This window comes from Cygnus olor, chromosome 13 (genome assembly GCF_009769625.2).
Source record: "Cygnus olor isolate bCygOlo1 chromosome 13, bCygOlo1.pri.v2, whole genome shotgun sequence".
Classification (NCBI taxonomy): Eukaryota; Metazoa; Chordata; class Aves; order Anseriformes; family Anatidae; genus Cygnus; species Cygnus olor.
Window position 1 is genome coordinate 20,238,067 of NC_049181.1, and position 18,390 is coordinate 20,256,456.

The following is an 18,390-nucleotide window of genomic DNA, read 5'->3' on the forward strand; positions in this document are numbered from 1 at the left end:
TTGTCAGTGAATGATAAAACAGTTCAATTACCCTTTCTTTGTGGATCCGAAAAGTATAGTAAAGTGTGCTTCAGAACTGCTAGGAGAAAGGTTTAGCAAAAGTCCTGGCTTATTTTCAAAAATAATTTTATTGGGAGCTAACTAGTTGATAAAGCTTCTTACTTCATTTTTGTCAGGCTATAAAGCAATTCCGCTGCATCTTTATGAAGGCATTTTAGCATGACTCTTAAGGAGAATGAGAAGTTAATGCTCATGTTGTCCACTGGTTTGTGCCTCCAGGAGCTCTTGATGGGAATGGCAGTGCTCAACCAAATGTGGTCGAGGAGGGGAAGCTTCCAAGTCAGTGACCTTTGTGCTCAATAAGAAGCGGGTGTCTAGGAGAAAAGAAAGATCTGAGTAGTTGTGTTCCCCTGAAGGAAAAAGCAAGAGCAGAACTTGACAGCTGAAAAGGGGCTGTTCAGGTCTGCGCCCTGTAGCTGGAGGTACCAAGCAGTATTCCACTGCCATGGAGCAGCCTGTGTTCAATATCGATCAAGGGCCTTCCAAGAGAATGAGGCAGAACCAAAGATGAACATTTAGGACAAAACTAGAACTCCCCCTTTCAAGCTTCAAAGAAAGAAGAGCAAGTAGAAACCCTTCAAATGAGCAGAATTACCAGAAATGTTTTCGTCTTTTATAGCTAGCACCAGTACAGCATTGTCTCCTTTGGGGTGAGTGCCTTGTGTTTGAGAGATGTCTCGGAAGAAAAAAAGATGAACAAATTAACACCGTTACCAAAGAATGAAATAAAACCCTTAGAAAAAGGAATTGAAAGAAGTTTAAGTGGAGTTTATGGAGTGGACGGGGAATGTGCGATCTGATATACAATAAAGAAATGCAAAGAAAGCAGAAATGTCCTATTTATCCCTTCAGGAAGCATTAACAGTTCTGGATGTGCTCTGTGGAGATGGGAGAACTCTAAAAACAATCAACTTTTAGGGGAATGAATTTAAACATTTTCTAAACTGCCCCTCCTGACTGTAAAAAAAAAAAAAAAAAAAAAGGGGGGGCTGAGGGCTAAATGCAAGTGTGGGTGGGGACAGTGCCCCTTCCACATGAGAAGACCAACAGTGAGGCCCAGGAGCATTTCTTCTGGCTTTGCATGTTGCTCAGCCAAGAAGCTGATCTGTAGCAAATTATTGTAAATGTAAACTCTGAGCTGAAATCCTGTTAGTAGCTACAATTTTAGATTAATGGAAACTTCTAACATGTCAATAAACACTTTGAAAATAAATAATGTTATATTTGCCAAACATACATAAGCTTTTTTGTCTAAAAAAATAAAATCTGAACATTGTAAGCAGCTTTTCCACGTAAAAGCAGGTGTTGTCATGGGTAGGTAGCGTTATGCTGCAGTGGGGTAAAAATTCACAGCTAAGTTAACTTCTGTAGCACTCCTGTGCACTTTGGAAATTTGGAAATTTTAGACAAATTTGTGTAATTCTTTTCTTCTTTTCTTTCTTTTTTGGTATTTGAATGATTTTGCATGAAGTTATTTTACAGTCTGCTGTTTACTCGGAGCCCTGAAGAATCGTGAGCATGCAGATTTAGATACAATGCTGTTTTATATCCCAAGCAACATTTTTTTGTGGTATAAAAATAAAGTTAATGGGATGTAGACTTAGTTTCGAGCAAAATAAAAGTAAGTTTACTAAATTAGAAAGTCCGTAAGAACTAATTGGAAACTCAGGCCAGATTCTCTGCTGGATGACTTTGCTACGCTTCGTTGAAGTGAAGGGCTGATGCAGAAGACCTGTCTTTAAATCACCAAAATACCTCAGAATGTGATGTGAGGTTTTCTGCGATGCCAAGAGCTGCAGGAAGGGGTGACAAGTGTGATAATTAAAAAGGAATTCCCCAGGAAATCTGGTGCATTAAAGTATTGTGAGAAGTAGCACTGAGAGATACAAGGTACCCTACTGACCGGAAATGCTTCATGGTTCACAAAGCAGAACCAGTCTATCGCATGGAACAAACTAGACTATTTGTCAGATAATTGCATGCTATTGGCAGGATAGGGACAGTAAAAGGAGAAGAAAGGAACTCAAGAGGTGTGTTGCCATACAGATCCTAGAGATTTTCCCATTTACCTAGAGAAGCAGCCACCTTAGCTGCTCAACATTTACTGCAGAGCTTTTGAAGTACCTTGCAGTGCCTGACTGTGTTCCTGGCAAAGATCAGTCATTTTCTAACTGATGTGACAGTGGTACAACCATTAAAATGGTTTGTCATGCAAATGATAGGATGTGTGGTAATCCTGCAAGTCTTCTGTAGAGTGCATTTAAGATCGATGCCGCTAAGTAAGGGAAAGTCACTGATCACGTACTAGAGGATGCTGGACGTCAAATAATATGTCCAAAATTTTGGTAGATTTCCCTTCTAAAATAGCAGGATACAGGATTTACTGAGATTATTATATGAAAGTGCCTTAGCAGATTATTTCAGAGCTCTGGACTGTTGACTCCAGTGATTTAATTTACTGAGGTCTCCAATTTTCTAATATGCTTAGAAATGCTTTTCTGGTATATGCAAACTAATATTGCAGTGTAAACCTTAATGCAACTGTAAGAATGCTGCCTTGATAAAAGATCAATGAAATTAAAAGGATTAAGCTTGGGCCAAATCCGTGACAGCTTTGCTTACCGCAGCACAGAAGAGCTTATGTGGAGCACTAAACAACCTTGTTTCTCCAGCTGGGGCAAATTGTGGCTGTCACAGAGAAAAAAGTGCTTTTTTTTTTTTTTCCTGCCAGCCATTCCAAGAAGGGAAAGGGCACGCTTTCATCTTTCACCTTGAAGACAAACCATGTCATAATTTGAAGAAAGCACATGTTGTAATGGAGGGCGGCAGTAGTTCCTTGCAGGGAATTTTTTCAGGTTCATCAGAGCTCTGCTCCAGCTGGTTTTGTGCAAATGCAGCTGGATGTTGGCTGAGGGGACAGGGAGAGCGAGGGTGAGTGTAGGAATGGGATTAAGACATACTAGGCTGGAGGAAATTAGCTGGAGGAGTTTCAGGTTAATAGTTTCACAGCTTACCCAATCCGGCAGTAATGTTTATCAGCATCTTCTTTGCAAATTATTTGTTATTGTTCATTTAGAAAGGGATTTCTTGCCTCTATTCTCCATAGCTGCATCTCATGCTGCACCAAGAGGTCTTGGACACTCCTGTGGGAAACGAACACGGTTTCATCGTCCCTTCCAAGTTCCGCTGCACAGTATGTGCATCTTCTGTATTTGCATGGGGCAGGCCCATGGGTGCCCCCCATGCACTGCTCATCACATACCCATCACCCATCCCAGCCTCTCCTGTGGCTGGAGCTCTTTGCCAGCCCACACGCTGCCATGAGCCCTTTTCTCCAGGTATCTGGATCATTCAGTTAGTCATTCAGAGAGCCTTTTCCCAGCACTCAGTTAACAAATGCAGTACCAGAGTAGCAGAAATGCATTGATCTTATTTTATGGAAGGTATTTATTAGGCGGTAGGAATTATTCAGTTATTTTCTTTCTTGATTTTAAGTGAGAGAATAATTCTTGTACTGTGTCTATTTCTTTTGCAGCTCTTCTTAAATGAGATTTATACCTGATAAAATCAGTTGGTATCTGTGCAGCAATTCAATGTCAACTTGATTTATTTGTTCTTTAACCTCCTCCCCAAAAAATCCTATGACAAACTGAGTGAAGGTTATATCTTCTACTTTTTTGTTGTTGTTGCTCTAACTTCAGTGCTGGAGGGTACATCTGTGTCTAATACTCATCATTTCAGTAAAGTATTGCACCTTAAATTATTTCACACTGCACCAACATTTTACAGACACCTGAGTTAATAACATGATCAGTTGCACAATGCTCTAATCCCATCAAATGCTATGTCATCCTCATGCTCTTCCCGTCCTTTAAAAACAATAAGCCTATGGGTCTCCCTTCTGTGTCGTTTCAGACATGCCAGGGAGCCCACACAACCAGTTCACGTTCAGACCCCTGCCGCCACCGCCTCCGCCACCGCACGCGTGCACCTGCACCAGGAAACCACTGCCAGCAGCCGACACACTCCAGAGGAGGTCGATGACGACCCGCAGCCAGCCCAGCCCTGCTGCCCCCACTCCCCCCACCAGTACACAAGATTCGGTGCATCTCCATAACAGCTGGGTCTTGAACAGCAACATACCGCTGGAAACCAGGTATGTACCAACCTGCTCTATACAGGTTAAAAAATGTTTAAAAAAAAAAAGGGTTGGAGGCCTGATGTTGGTATGTGAAGATGGTGGGGAATGCAAGGTCGTCATTCGGGACATGCCAAAGCATTTAGATTTGAGGCATATAGTGTAGCCATGCGAGATTGTTCTTAATTGATTCATCTAGATTGTCAACACTTGTAAAAGCATGTGTTTTGCAAAGTTTGGGAAGAGATTGATTTCCTTAAGGTGCATAGGTTACATAAGTATGTTAGAGGTGTGTGCAGCAAAGATTTGTACTCCTCTACTTGTATGACCATCCCACATTCTCCCAGGGACGTTTTGTAATCAACAAACAGGTGGTTTGTTCTGACACTCCTGGAGTAGGTCAGTGTTCAGGATTTGGCTTCCTGTTGATAAGAAATGATGTAATAAAAATAATACTAAGATAATACTAAATAATACTAAAATAATATTTCCCTCAAGGCATATTTAAACATGTTATTGCACGTGTACACAAAGAACATCATTTGATGATCATTTGATAATAGAGAAGTGATACAGGTCCAAGAGATGTATGGAGCATGAAGAGCCTTACATTTGGGAACTAGGGAGGAAGGGTTCAACTGCAGGATCAGCCACAGTTTACACTAATACTCTGTTCTGAAAAATAATGGAAAGCAAATACACTATGTATTCAGCAAACCTGTGATTCAGAACCCAAAATTCTGCCTGCAGAGGTACATGCACAGCTTCCTCTGAGTCTTTGACCATAAGCTTTTTCATTCCTGTGAAGTATTAGCTAATTTGATGGCTTTTAACTACAGCTGTGTTTGCTGACTTTATCCCTAAAACAAGCCCTTGAACAACCTTCTTCCTCTTTATTGTGAGCAGAGTTTCAAGTTTGGACTAGGGTTTCCTTTAGCTTTTAGCACTGTCAAACATAGGAAGTGCATAACTGTCGGTTAAGGTGGTGGTTGGTGACACACAGATGAATGTCTGACATTCAACTAATCTGAACTAGAGAATGTAAGGCAATATGCATAGAAGTGTTTTGTTGTTAATGCACACGTCCAGTGGCCATTTATCACAATTAATCACTGGGACCTCATTTTTTTTCTTTTATGGGAAGTTTGTTTTTATTTTATTACATAATTTAATTTTAATATACATCTTTAAACACTTAACTGCTGCTAATTAGAAGTGTCAAATTAAGTATTTCTTCTCTGAAAGGCTGTTAAGTTGGGATTCAAGAATAAGCTGATTCATTCTGCAATAAAACTTTCTTTATTTGTCCTAAGGACAAATCACAAAAAGAATGAAGGAGGATGGAAACTTTTCCTCCAAAAGTGAACATGAACAAAATTGTAGTTCAGCTAGTTCCTCATCTTATTGTGTTTATTCAGAATAAAATCAGAGAGACAAACTGAAAGTAATTTTGCAAATACTTGTATTACATTCATTCTTAATTACGTTTGTCCAGATTTCAGAACAGAAATTTGTCATTTAAAATTGAGTCAAAGGAGAATATATTTAACTTATTTAAACTGAGAAGTTAAGGACAAAAAGAACAAAAGTCAGATAACAGAATAATGGTGAAATAATATTCATTGAAAATACTAAAAAGTACAAAATTCAAATGCAAATACTCAAGAAGTATCACTGAAATTCTATTTCTTATTAAATGCACTTTAAAAAAAATCAATAGTGAATAGATGGTTGGAATCAGAGCTTCTATTTACATAATCTTTATAAAGATAAATGTCTGCCATTCATGATGTCACAAGCTTATCTATCTATACTGTCTGCTACACAGAAGACTGCTCCTTAGGCATTCTGTACCCACTAAGTACCTTTTGATTGTCTTCAGACACCACTAAAATAGATCTTATTTAGCCCTTCTGCATCCCTATTCACTATTTTATTTTCAAACCTCCTTGCTGGGAAAAATACTTTGCAATTTTAAGTGTTCACTTCTGCGTTTGTGGGTTTTTTTTCTGTTTTCTTTGTTATTATTTTTACAGATTTGAAACTTCTCATAAAGTACATTTTCTAGTGTAATATCTGTATATCTACTTGATTCTATAATCTGTATAATTGGATACTGATGAAAGGGCTGTGCAGTGGATTCGTTTTTCAGACTGGAAACCATACTAGGGGCAACCCTTTGGCAATTCACTAACTGGGAATTTTCCACATTCCTAACCTTCAGTGGTTGTTTCAGCTGATTTCATGCACCCTCCAGCAGCTCGCTGCAGTCTCCCCTGAAGCTGGCTGAAAGGCTGCATAATCTGCAAGTAGAATCTGCAAGACTGTTCCCAAGATGTACCTGCAGTATATGTGGAGACAAGTGATACAGCAGGGGAACTTTGTAATAAAGAACATTTGTGATTACCACTTCTCAGAAGTCTCTAGTACATGGCATAGCCTTAGAGAAAAAGCAGGGCTCACTGTTTGTTTTTTCTGCCTTTAACAGGGAGTGATTCAGCCAGAATCGAACAAATACTTTGGCCTAATATCTGGATTCTCGTGCCTTCCTCCTGCATTAATGTTTAGCTGTCCATTAAAAATAATCCTGCAAAATAAAGGGAAACATGTCAATGGCAGCTGTATTTCTGTGCTAAATCTTTAATAGCACAAAATCTACCTAATATGTGCATACTAATATGTCCAAGCAGATTTTTTTTTTTTAATTTGGAACATTTGCAATCAAAAAGAAGATTTAGAGACAGTAATTTATTCCCTACTGTAATAACTGGGCAAAAATCAGAATGCACATGTTCAGCTTTTCTATCCAACTGTGTCTCCTGTTAATCCACAAACAACACATGTGTTTGCATGGTTTAGCTCCAGCCACGTAGTACGAGACACTTTCCAGGCAGGAACAGATTCCCTAGAACTAATCGTGTGACTGTAAATCCTGTTCACCCCAGATAATGAGAAGTGAAGCAAGTTTATGAGGCTGCTTATGAAGATAATGCATCATATTTATGTAAAAGAAAATTCTATAGTTCTGAAAATGTTTAACATATTCTGATTAGAGATGTATTTGTGCACAATTGGTTTTTGAAACCTACATTAGGTGAAAGGGGCTGTAGTAGAGACATTTAATGAGGTCTGTGTTCTGAGAGGTTTTTTGTAGAGTAAAACCTGGTTATATTTTAATTGAAAAGGGCAAATCAGGAGCTCAGTTCAGTGCTTCATCTAGAGGTGTTATATGCATGGACTGATCCACAAACCAGTCATGTCAGGACTCGACTTTCTGGCCCAACTGTTCACTGAGGACACCGACTTGGAAAGTGGCGATGGCTTGTTCGAGTTCACACAAGCCTTTGGTAAAGCCAAGCCCAGTCTTGAGCTCTGTCATTGCCAAGGCCAGTTCTCGGCCTGGTGGTAATTGTAAACAACCTAAATGAACACAGGAATTAGGAACACCTTAAAACTTCAGAATACAAGTCGTAGAGTACCTCTAGAAATTGGAGAAAAACTGGATCTGCAGGATATGTCCCAGCTCATGCTGCCGGCTGCCGGTGCTGAAGCCTTGGGCGCTGCAACGTGCCCACAAATGCAGATGCAGGCTCTGTCTGTATCCATGCACGCAGTTTTGAAAACAACTTATTCATTATTAAAATGACTTATGAGAATGCAGTAATTTCATTGTGTCACACAGAAAACTAATTTGTAAGTATGGCTGGAAAAAGACTGCAAGGATCTCTCGCACTACATAAAAACACAGGAAACATCAATTCTCTTTTTTTAGGATAATGCTATTGGGCTCTTACATAAATTGATTTTTTTCTACACCCTCAGAATAAAGTACTCGCAACCTATTGCTTATTCTCTCTATTTCCACTAAAATAATTGTTTTTTCAGGTTTCATAGATACTTTGCTCTAATGTTTCAAATCTTGTGATTTACAGTGTAATACATTGTCATTATCTCTGACAGCCCCATCTGAACGTAGCTTACTGCATTTTATGCAGTATGTATTAAATCCTGACAATTCAAAGGAGTGTTTTTCATTTTCTCCGTGCCCTGTTAGTTGACTCAGTGCTTGTTTCCATATATCTCGCATTTTTGCATTTGTCTACTCTGGTGCTTGCTATTTGTTTGTTTTCACTTAAATCTAATTCCCAAATTAGGAAAAAAAAATATCAAATATGGATTATTATCTGGCATTACTCCTGATGCTCCTTACGGTATGTTACAGTCCCCTCATGGATAAACCATTGGATGTGCTTATTTTGAGGAAAGTTAAGTTTTGCGTTTAGATCACCCAACCATTAGATCTTTTATTTTTTCTTTCTAAATATCAAAATTTCCCTCATGTTGATTTTATATCAATATGTTCATTTTTAGTCCTGTTTTGTGCTTCAGTGTTTTACATATTTGCTTGTTCCTTCCTTTTTTAAATCAAATTTCTTTCTAGTTCCCCTAACCCATTTAGCAGTGTTGGCAGTAAGGTTAATGCTGTGCTGAATGGACAGAAATCTCCCTTCAGTGCACTGGCGATGAGCCAAATACTGTGAAGAAGACAGCTTAATTTAGGCAATCTTATCACCATGGTAATAGCTCCTCTAAAGGGACAGTAAGGTACCAGACCATGAACCTGAGATTCAATTATCATTAATTTCTATAAAACTTTGAAGTACTAAAATACTAGATTAATAGGAGAAGTATTTGGGGTTCAAGGCAGTTGTGATTTTTAGTTACTCTTCAGCAATATTTCAGAGCCCTAAAGTTTGATTATGTCTTTAAATACTTAAAGACTTAGACAGTTTTGGAGTTAAGAAGTGTATTTAGCTCCTCATATAGATGAGGTCCTTCCTTTTTGTATTATATAGTTATTTAAGGTGCCTATTTAAGGCTCTGGGTTTCTGTTTTCCTAAAAATATCATCTTGTTTATGATACTTTTTAGAACCGGGGAGATCTTAGCAACTATCACTTAGCAAGAGATACATTCAGTAGTATGGTTTTCCCTTGTTCTTTTTTAATCAAGCTCATAATTATTTGTGCCCTTCAAAATGAACATTGATGGGCTTTCAAACTACAAAAACCTGTGCATATTGACTCTCCATTTAAGCTGAAGTAGTGCTAAAAGCAGAAATAATCACAGAAAATACATATATATAAATGTGCACGCACAAAAGCAGTTGAGAATGAGCTCTTGAAGATTTATTCTTTCTCCTTGCACTCTTATTTGAGCATCCTGTGAATCTTACCCCAGTGCAGAGATACAGAAAGCACTTTTGTGCCTTCCTTTTTTTCCCAGTTCAAGGTTTCCATAGCAAACAGAATGGCTTTTATAGATCCCGAGGCACACAGGTGTTGATGATCATAAACCACCAAGCAAGGAGACAATTACTATTTGAGCAATGCAATTCATTAGGAACTTGTTTGTAAATGGAGCCTTCTCCTGTGTTGAATAACCACACTTGTGGTTATTCCAAAAATATAAATGCAGGGGGAGCTTCATTTATGATCCTTCCTTCCAACAGTCTTGTTCAGTATTTGCTGTTTTGACATTTCTCTTGTATTTTGTCATTTTCTACCTAATTAAACAATAAATCCAGCCTGTAGAGAAGCTGATCATATTAAAAAACAAACATGTGGCAAGGGGCTTAAATCCAGTCCAAGTCCCATGTGTTTCCACTACACAGAAAAAAATAAAAAATAAATTAAGACTTCTGAACTGTAAAAGATGAATTGAAAACGGTAAATATGACAATGAACTTAAAATAAAAGCTGTAAATATGACCTTAACTTTAATAATGCAGGAAAGATACCATCCTGTATGGAAATAAAAATGTAAACATTTGTCAGCTACAATGAATTACAATTTTAATGTCGGCAGCTATGGTACTTGAGGGTCCTTCTTTTGAATAATTTGAGATCCAGTCACTTTGGCCAATGAGGCGACTTAAATTGTTCGTGTATAACTGTTACTTTTCTTTGGGAAAAGCTCTGGTTTGGCTTTCCCTGGAACAGTGTGATAGTATTTGTATGTATAAATGTTTTTGTATGTATAAATGTCTTTGTGCAGCCTTATAGTAACCTGGGTCATAATGCTGCAGATAGTCTTTGCTCATTATTTTGAGTAATGGAATAGTATAGAAAGTAATAAATAAAAGTAAAGACATATTGTTATTTTATGGCCAGCAATAAGCAAGCAGGCCTGTTAGCTTTCTGTAAAGACCAGTATTTTCATTTACAAAAACTGAAAGAGAATGAGTATAAATTTGGAAAGAGAAAAATAATTACATATTAATACAACAGGTCTAGGCTGATTTGGAAAACAGAGACTGTAGTAGTAGAAAGGGTCATAGATCTGCAGAGTACCTTATCTTTTTATTTTTAAGATAAAAAAGTATATGTGAAATGTTATTGCCTGAAAATGTGTATCTGTTCCCTGGATAGCTATTTCTAGGAAATCTGTTTTGGATGACCAGATAGTATTTTCCATAGGAAATATGCTCCTGTCATCCAGTAAAATTTGTTGAGTGAGTGGCATTTGTCGCTTTACACCTTGGCTTTTGACCATGTGCATGGGAGTGCAGGTATTTGGACATAGACTCAAATTCTGGTAATAAATTCAGTTGGAATATGCATGAATACCCACAGGATGAAATTCATGGCGAAGAGAACTATGGGCAACTCTGTCTACTTTAGTTATCTCATGTTTATTTATCTGTTTTAAGCCATGCTTCTAACCACAGAATATAAGCAAAAAAATCACAATATTAGTAATTTTTCTTTCTTGTTTCATGGTTTTACAGTATTCTGCAAATATTACATACTATTCTTTATAGAAACTATGTAAATATTACTGTAAGTACTATTTTGATTTTCCAAGACAAAAATTAATATACTACTGAAAATATAGATGAAACCACGAGCTCCCTTATTCCTTCCTTGCCCCACTAACATCTGTGTATTTAGATCAGTTTCACTCAGAGGTCACTTGAATTGTAGCGAAAAGGAAAGTCCTAAGGCACAGAAAAGCATTTTTTAAAAATACTAGATTAATGTAGCAGCGTCAAAGTGTATCATACTAATACAGCACATACTGATCTATACAAGAGTGATTTCTGCCTTCAGTGTGGTAGTTTTTATCTTTTTTTGTTAAACAGTCAATGAAACCAGAAGACAATTGTACTTTAGACGACTGTTCCATATTAGAAGCTGTTCTTGATTGATTTTGGCACCATCCTGTATTTATAGAATTATTGTTCCAGATTTCTGCCAGGAGCTTTAGTCGCCTGGTTAGCAGACTTAGCTTGCCTACAGCAACGACAGACCAGTGAGTCATCATCGTGTCACTGTTGTTGCGCTGTACTGAAATACTAAGTAAGGGATACAGGTTCTCTGTACATCCTTTCACGTCCAGAGTCACGGGGCTAGGTTTTCAAACACTATGTAAAGTAACTAAGAATGAATAAAGGGAAACAACTCTATGTGAATGATTCAAAAGACAAGTCCTGCTCAAAAGAGGAAATTTTAACAAAGCGGTTGTGTTCCCAAATACAATGCCCTGGTGGGATTTAAATGTATTTCAATTACACACATAAAAATAGAATGATAAAATAAGTTAGATAAATATTGTTCACGGCCATTTCCCTCTTCTTTCACACTTGAACTTTGTTTTTCCTACTGTTCTTGTAAGCAGAAGGATAAAACAGGGCATAGCATTGCACCAGATAAAATTATGGGTCTGATTTTAACTATAATTATAAGTCATGTCTTATAATTTCCATACAGTTTTGCTGGGTAGATTTTAAAGAAGACAGTATGGTTCATATATCTTCTTTTGCCAAATAGGTGTGTTGTTTTCCCTTAGCATAGCTGCCTTGTTTTTATGCTAAATGGTTTGCTGAGTATGGGAGGTAAAGGAATAGTTTATAAACAGATGTTTATTATCTAATTATCTGATTACTAACTATTACTATCTGATTATTATCTAAGTTTAGATGTTCATGTGTTTTTTGTGTTTTATTTTTCTCCCTCTCCCATTTCTTGTATGTAATAGAATAGATAAAAAATCAGTAAAGAGCAAGTTTCTGCTTCTTGCCAGTGTCACAGGAAGTATTAACTGTTTTAGAAGAGTCAGCTAACAGTGGGCTTGTTTGATATTTGCCCAAGTAGGACAACTGTTTCAGTTCCAAATCCCTTTTGGCTGCCATCTTTACATATTTTCTGGATTTCACAAAAATCAGAGTTGTTCTTATGTTTCAACAGCTATGCCTCTGAAAAAATCCCTTTGCACTTCTTTTGACATCTAAATCAAATTTTATTTCAATTGCCTACTTAAGCATTGGTATAGAGATACAGTTAAATATATATACACACACACAGTTACAGAACTGTTTGAAAAGAAGTTGAAAAATTTACATGATCAAACTGGAGGCTTCTTAGCTTTCCTATCACTTAGCTAAGTAGTAATTTACTATGTTTTAGTAACTATTTCTTTAATGTGATACAGGTACAAATGTGTATCTACTTGGTTTACCCAGGAGAAATGCAGACTAATTTTTTGGTATTGCAAGATTTCTGGCATTTGTGTTTTTCCTAACTCCTGCAGTGGATTGCTTTTCAAATCTTATTTTGTTCTTCATTTTTCCTCTTACAAATCTGTAACTTTTAATGAAAATGAAGGAAAACGTGTTGTAGGTACAAATGAAAGTGGATTTCTAGGCCTACAGGTGCCAGGCACAGGGCAAATGCATAGAACTTAGAGAAGCGGTATCAAGCCCTCAACAAAGCTGAGGGACATTACTACAGTGCTGGGATATCAAAATATTTTCTCAGAATTTAATTAAGGAATTCTGTGTGGGGTTAATCTAGTTTCTGTAATAGAATTATTTATTTACGTAAATTTGTTTGGGATGCTGCTTCATGTGTAGCTTTTACAGGACTTGCATTACCACTCCAGAGAAGAAGCCAGAAGTATATAACAAAACATCCAGATAGAGAAGGATGTAAAGAAAGAAATGAACTCCCATTCTCTCACCTTCTCCTAAGTGAGAATTCATCATTTTTCTATGAGTTTCACTCTTGGAGTTATATGCCATTCCTCTTATTGCTGAAAAAGAGCACTTAGATGAGCCCCATGAACATTCATCTTTACAGAAAGCAAGCTATTCTGTGATCAGCAGGACTAAGAGGTCTGATTTCATGCCTTATGTCACCTGAACTACCCAGCAGCTCCCTTCCCTTGGTCCCTATCTCTCTACTGGGCATGTCAACGTAGCAGATTTACACCTCGCTATTGATCAGTCGATGCCTCTTCTGCACAGGGGGCTGGATGGCTGCTGTAGTGTCTTAGGGAGCATGACCCAAGTTTGCAAGCAGCTCATTAAGGCTTTGGTTCCAGATCAAGTTGATGATTTTTATGAGTCTGGGAGAGTTTTTTCCTTTCTGTCAGTTTTGCTTTTGAAAGAGTTCAAAGTTTGGAATTTTTGTCAAGATGAACAAATGGACAGATAGGTAGATAGACATTGTGGTTACTTTTAAAAAGAATTAGTATTTTCCAACTGTGTTTTTTAGATGGTGAAATTATTACTGAGCCTTGAATATTTTAATGTCTTGGAATTATCGGTGTAATAAGTGACTTTTTATTTCACGAACAGATGCTTTGCAGATTATGTCTTGTACTTCTCTTTTTAAAAGAATATTGTCTTCATCTTTATGAATGGTTTTGATGTTTTTGTGAATATTTTAGAACTTCCTCACTTAAAATGAATAGTCTTATCAATCATTCTTAAAAATTCTATGATTTTTTTGTATTTCAGTTTAAAAAAAAAGCCTTAGCTTTTCTCTTAGGTCGAGTATTAAAGCACATATCAGTCACATATAAACTTTTGAACTGCGATTTTTATTATTTTCCTCTTTAGAGAGCCTGATTCTATAGAATTGATAGCAACAGTTTAGCATGTCCTAATGTCCTTTGGGAACAGTGGTGTGCTTAGACAGATGAGTAGTCGTCTGTGTTTATGAGAACATAGTCGTAGTCTAGCTTTGGAAATTTGTCTTTGTGCCACGAGTGTTTTTCAAATTCTATAGAAATGTCTTTGGGTACTCGATATACTCTCCCCTAGAAAAAAAATGAAATGCATAAACAACTGTGATTTTTAACATTTTCTCAACATTATTTCACTGGTAGCTCACTATCAGTGTAGCATTGCACCATAATCTTAGTTTTATTAGAACAAGTTTGAGCAGTGTAAATTCTCCTCTGTGTCAGCGTAGTCATCTATCTACAAGGCTATGAGCTGGATCCAGCTTGTTTGTACTCTTCTGCTATTAAAGTAATCCATCTGCACCGTAGTATTTTACCATCAGGCTATGAAGCCACATTTATAAATCCTTGTGCAAGAGAATGAAAATATTCCTGGCTATTGATTGCAAGTCTATTAGAGCCTTAATAATAACTTGGTAACTTTCAGTTCAGCATTTCCTTGCCTTTACTCTCATACCTTTCAGCTATGCACCATAAAGGACAATCAGTGCTGCCAATATCAGACCATATTGCAGTAATTTCAAAAAAAATTAAAGGAAAAATTATCAAATAAGTAGGGATTTTTACATTACATCTTCAGAAGGCAATTAAAGAACTATTGACTGTTTAATATATGATTTTTTTAATCTGTATGTGTGTGCATTTGTGTATGTATATATGTATATATATTTTATATGTATATGCATAATAATACATTTTCTACTTTATATGATGAGTCTGCTCCCTCAAATATCAGTAGGAATTTTGCTGTGATGTTCTTTTCTACTGAACGTCTAAGTGACTACATATTTTGTAACTGCTGACTAAAAAGACCTCATGTACTTGCAAAAGCCTTCATGTGTGACAATGAAGCATTGAAACCAAAATAGCCAACTGTATTCTGATGGCCTGATAGGAGTGAAACAGAATTATACAGTCCTGTAGACAGGGTATTTCACTGGAGTTTATTATGTTCCTGTATTTGAATTTAGCATTTTTGAACTCAAATGGTTATAGGTAACATTACTTTGTTCAGAGCATTGCCGTCTATTAAATAAGGGTCATGATATATGTATCTACAGCTATAGAAAAAGGAGAGGAAATTAGAATGAGCCTAATATAACTGCAGGGTGCTGTACTCAGCCAAGTGCAGTTGTCCTCTTTTTTTTGGCTGAATGCTGTTTCCTTGTGCAAGAAGTATGAAGCAGGAATAACTAGTATACTCAGCACAGGTAACGCAAAATTTCCTTCTCGTGGTTCATCAGAACAATCCTGATATGTAGGCACTGTGAACAGCAAGCTTACCACTGTTCTCATTTACTTTCTTTTTTATGCAACTGCCTGAATAAAAGGCCTTTTAAAAGATAAAACTGCCCTGTAATACCTTTTTATTTTCTATAATCTGGCATTTTGGAGAACCGTAACCTTTCTTTTAAAATATTCTAATGGAAATACATAATATCATACTCATTACACCTTTTTGGCAATTACCTTTCCAGGAACATGTATTTACAATATTCTTAAAGTCAAATGTCACAGTGTAATCACGTTTCATACTCTTAAGTGTTTGATCCTGTGTACATCCCACTGTGAATGCAGCAGAGAAATTCGACCAGCGTGGATTGATTGATCCACATATGTTTCCTGGCAGCCCCAGCACACATGGCATGGTGGTGCTTGCCCAGGACCACAGAGCACCTCCACGTTCCTCTGCTGATGGAGGAATGGAGATATGGTTTGTACAGGAACCAGCAGCAGCAGCCCCAGATGCTCTTACGCAGCCTGGAGCTCGCAAGAACAGGGCTCAGCTCAAAGCACCTGACCTGCAAATGGGTCGCCGTTTCACAGCAGCGTCTCGCTTCCACAGCAAAGCTCCAAGGAGCTGAATTCTGTTCTCTAGGAAATGCCTTTCTGAGTCAGAGCTACTTGGTTAAACAGAAAGGCTGGGGAGATTCAGGCGGAAGCAATACTCCAGTGGCAGCTCTATGGCCAGGGCAGTCCTTGTTCTTGCCAGCTGTGTAGAGCCTCTGCCCCTTCACTTCTCACCTCCGACCTCATGGGTTGAGGCAGAGAAGTGAGCTAACAGGCTCCCAGAGAGGCTTAGATCTAGACGGCAGGAGATCTAGATGCACATCTGTCAGAAAAGAGCATGCTCAAGAAGTTTGACCACTTACATAAAAGAAAGAGGAGCCAAAAAAATACTGGTTTTCAAAAGAATATTTGGTGTGATCAGTCCTGGATGTGTCTCTTTCTGCCACAATTTCTGAGCACACGATGTCGTAAATTATTGTTTAAAGTTAAATATTTTTCCCTAATCCTCTTGGGGAGCACTTGTCAGTCCTAAATATCGTCCATCTTCCTACAGTTAACTACTCTGTGTTTCTGCACCAGTGCCTGTACTGCAAGGCACGTTCTGTGCCTTATTTTTGTGCTAATGGAGATGTTCGCTATTTTTTCTTGAAGTCAATCAGTTCTCCAGCCCATGCTGAAATAGCTCCCCAAATGAATTCTTTCTTGGTATGATGAGAGTTACCATAGTAAGCAAAAATATTTGAAGAAAAACTGCTCACAAAATAGCTCAATTAAGAATACTAAAGAAATTGTACTTGCCTATACATTAACTAAAATCCTTCAAATTTAGCTTTGATTTTCTACTATTCTACCAAGTAGTCTCCTTTTTTTTTTTTTTTTTTTTTTTTTGAATCACTGTTCTCTGGAGAGATTCTGCAGTAAAAACAAATACTCAAAGAGGTGGTGGCATTGCATGTTTTGTGTCCTCCTGGTGAGACGAACACCCCTGGCTGTGTTTGTGGGCAGGGTGGGTGCTGCTGGCCAAAGTCCCCCTATCTCTCACAGCCTTGACGAGGTGCACAGGGCTGCGGGTCCTGGAGGAGCCCTGGGCACGGTGCTGCCAAAAGCCAAGTCCTCCATGCTGCTCGGACATCCTGGGCAGGACGTTAGGATGCGTTTGTGTTTTTTCAGTGAACTTCTGAAACAAACTTCTAGGACAGAGGATGTTCAAATATACCTTCTCCTGTCTTTTATATTTTCCATACGCTGCATGCAATATTTATCATGCAATGCTTAATAGTTCCTTTCACTTCTTACAGTGCAAACTGGTTTTTACAATGTGGTTCTTTGTCTTCTTTTCGTAGGCATTTCCTATTTAAACATGGATCGGGGTCTTCAGCTATCTTCAGTGCAGCCAGTCAGAACTACCCTTTAACATCCAATACTGTTTACTCTCCACCTCCTAGGCCTCTTCCTAGAAGTACATTTTCTAGACCTGCCTTCACTTTTAACAAACCTTACAGGTGTTGCAACTGGAAGTGCACTGCTTTGAGTGCTACTGCCATTACAGTTACGCTGGCGTTGTTGCTAGCCTATGTTATCGGTAAGCCTCTGTTTCTTTTCTATGCTGAATTATTTGTTATCTTTTCTGCTCTGCTGTCATGCTTGCTTTTACACTAACACACGTTGTGATTTACCAGTGGTGTTTGCCAGTGGGTCCTTTGTAAATTCTGGCAAGCGAAATGCTATGTTGGCCAGAGGTTGAATACAATGTGGAGCTCTCATTAACTTTCTACTGTGTTAACCTCACTACTGTCTACTAGAGAAAGAAATATTATTCAAGATGACATGTTTATACTAATAGAGGACTCCTACTGATTTTAATTGCTGTGATATTTTTCTTAAATTAAACATCTGATTTTCATATCAAGGCTTACAACATTGTTGCTCTTATATAATTATGCTGAAAAAATATTGGTAACTCTACGTTGTCTTTTGTTTGGCTACCTTATTTCATTTCTTCAATCTGGTCACAGTTTAAATCTTTCCTGTTTTCCCTTTAATATGTATTTCATTGGATAGACTTGCAAATAGCTCTAAAATCATCTAGCATTTTAAGCCACATTTTCTACGATATATTTTGCTGTCCCTGTATTGAATTTATGTTTCAGAAAAATGTTACATAGATTGAAGTGCATTAACTTAATTTCAAGCTCATTTTTGGTAAGTAAATTTGCAATTTTGTTATCATGATAGGTTGCCAGGATTTATCACAATAGCTAGAAACTCCTTCCTTTTCTTTTTTTGGAAGATAGATATATTGAAGGTGGGTTTGCAGTCACTGTGATTAAAATTGTACGTGGAAGAGCAAATCTTTTTGACTTACTATATGGC

General features: G+C 37.5%; 1 protein-coding gene across 9 annotated transcripts in view; it reads left to right on the forward strand.

The window, feature by feature from the left end:
• Positions 1-18,390, forward strand: part of TENM1 (teneurin transmembrane protein 1) — a 615,716-nt gene that overhangs the window by 452,516 nt on the left and 144,810 nt on the right. For all 9 annotated transcript variants that reach the window (XM_040572077.1, XM_040572078.1, XM_040572079.1 and 6 more), the window contains 2 exons: positions 3,976-4,216; positions 17,361-17,599. In XM_040572077.1, coding sequence (XP_040428011.1) covers positions 3,976-4,216; positions 17,361-17,599 — 480 coding nt within the window. The remainder of the gene's footprint in view (positions 1-3,975; positions 4,217-17,360; positions 17,600-18,390) is intronic.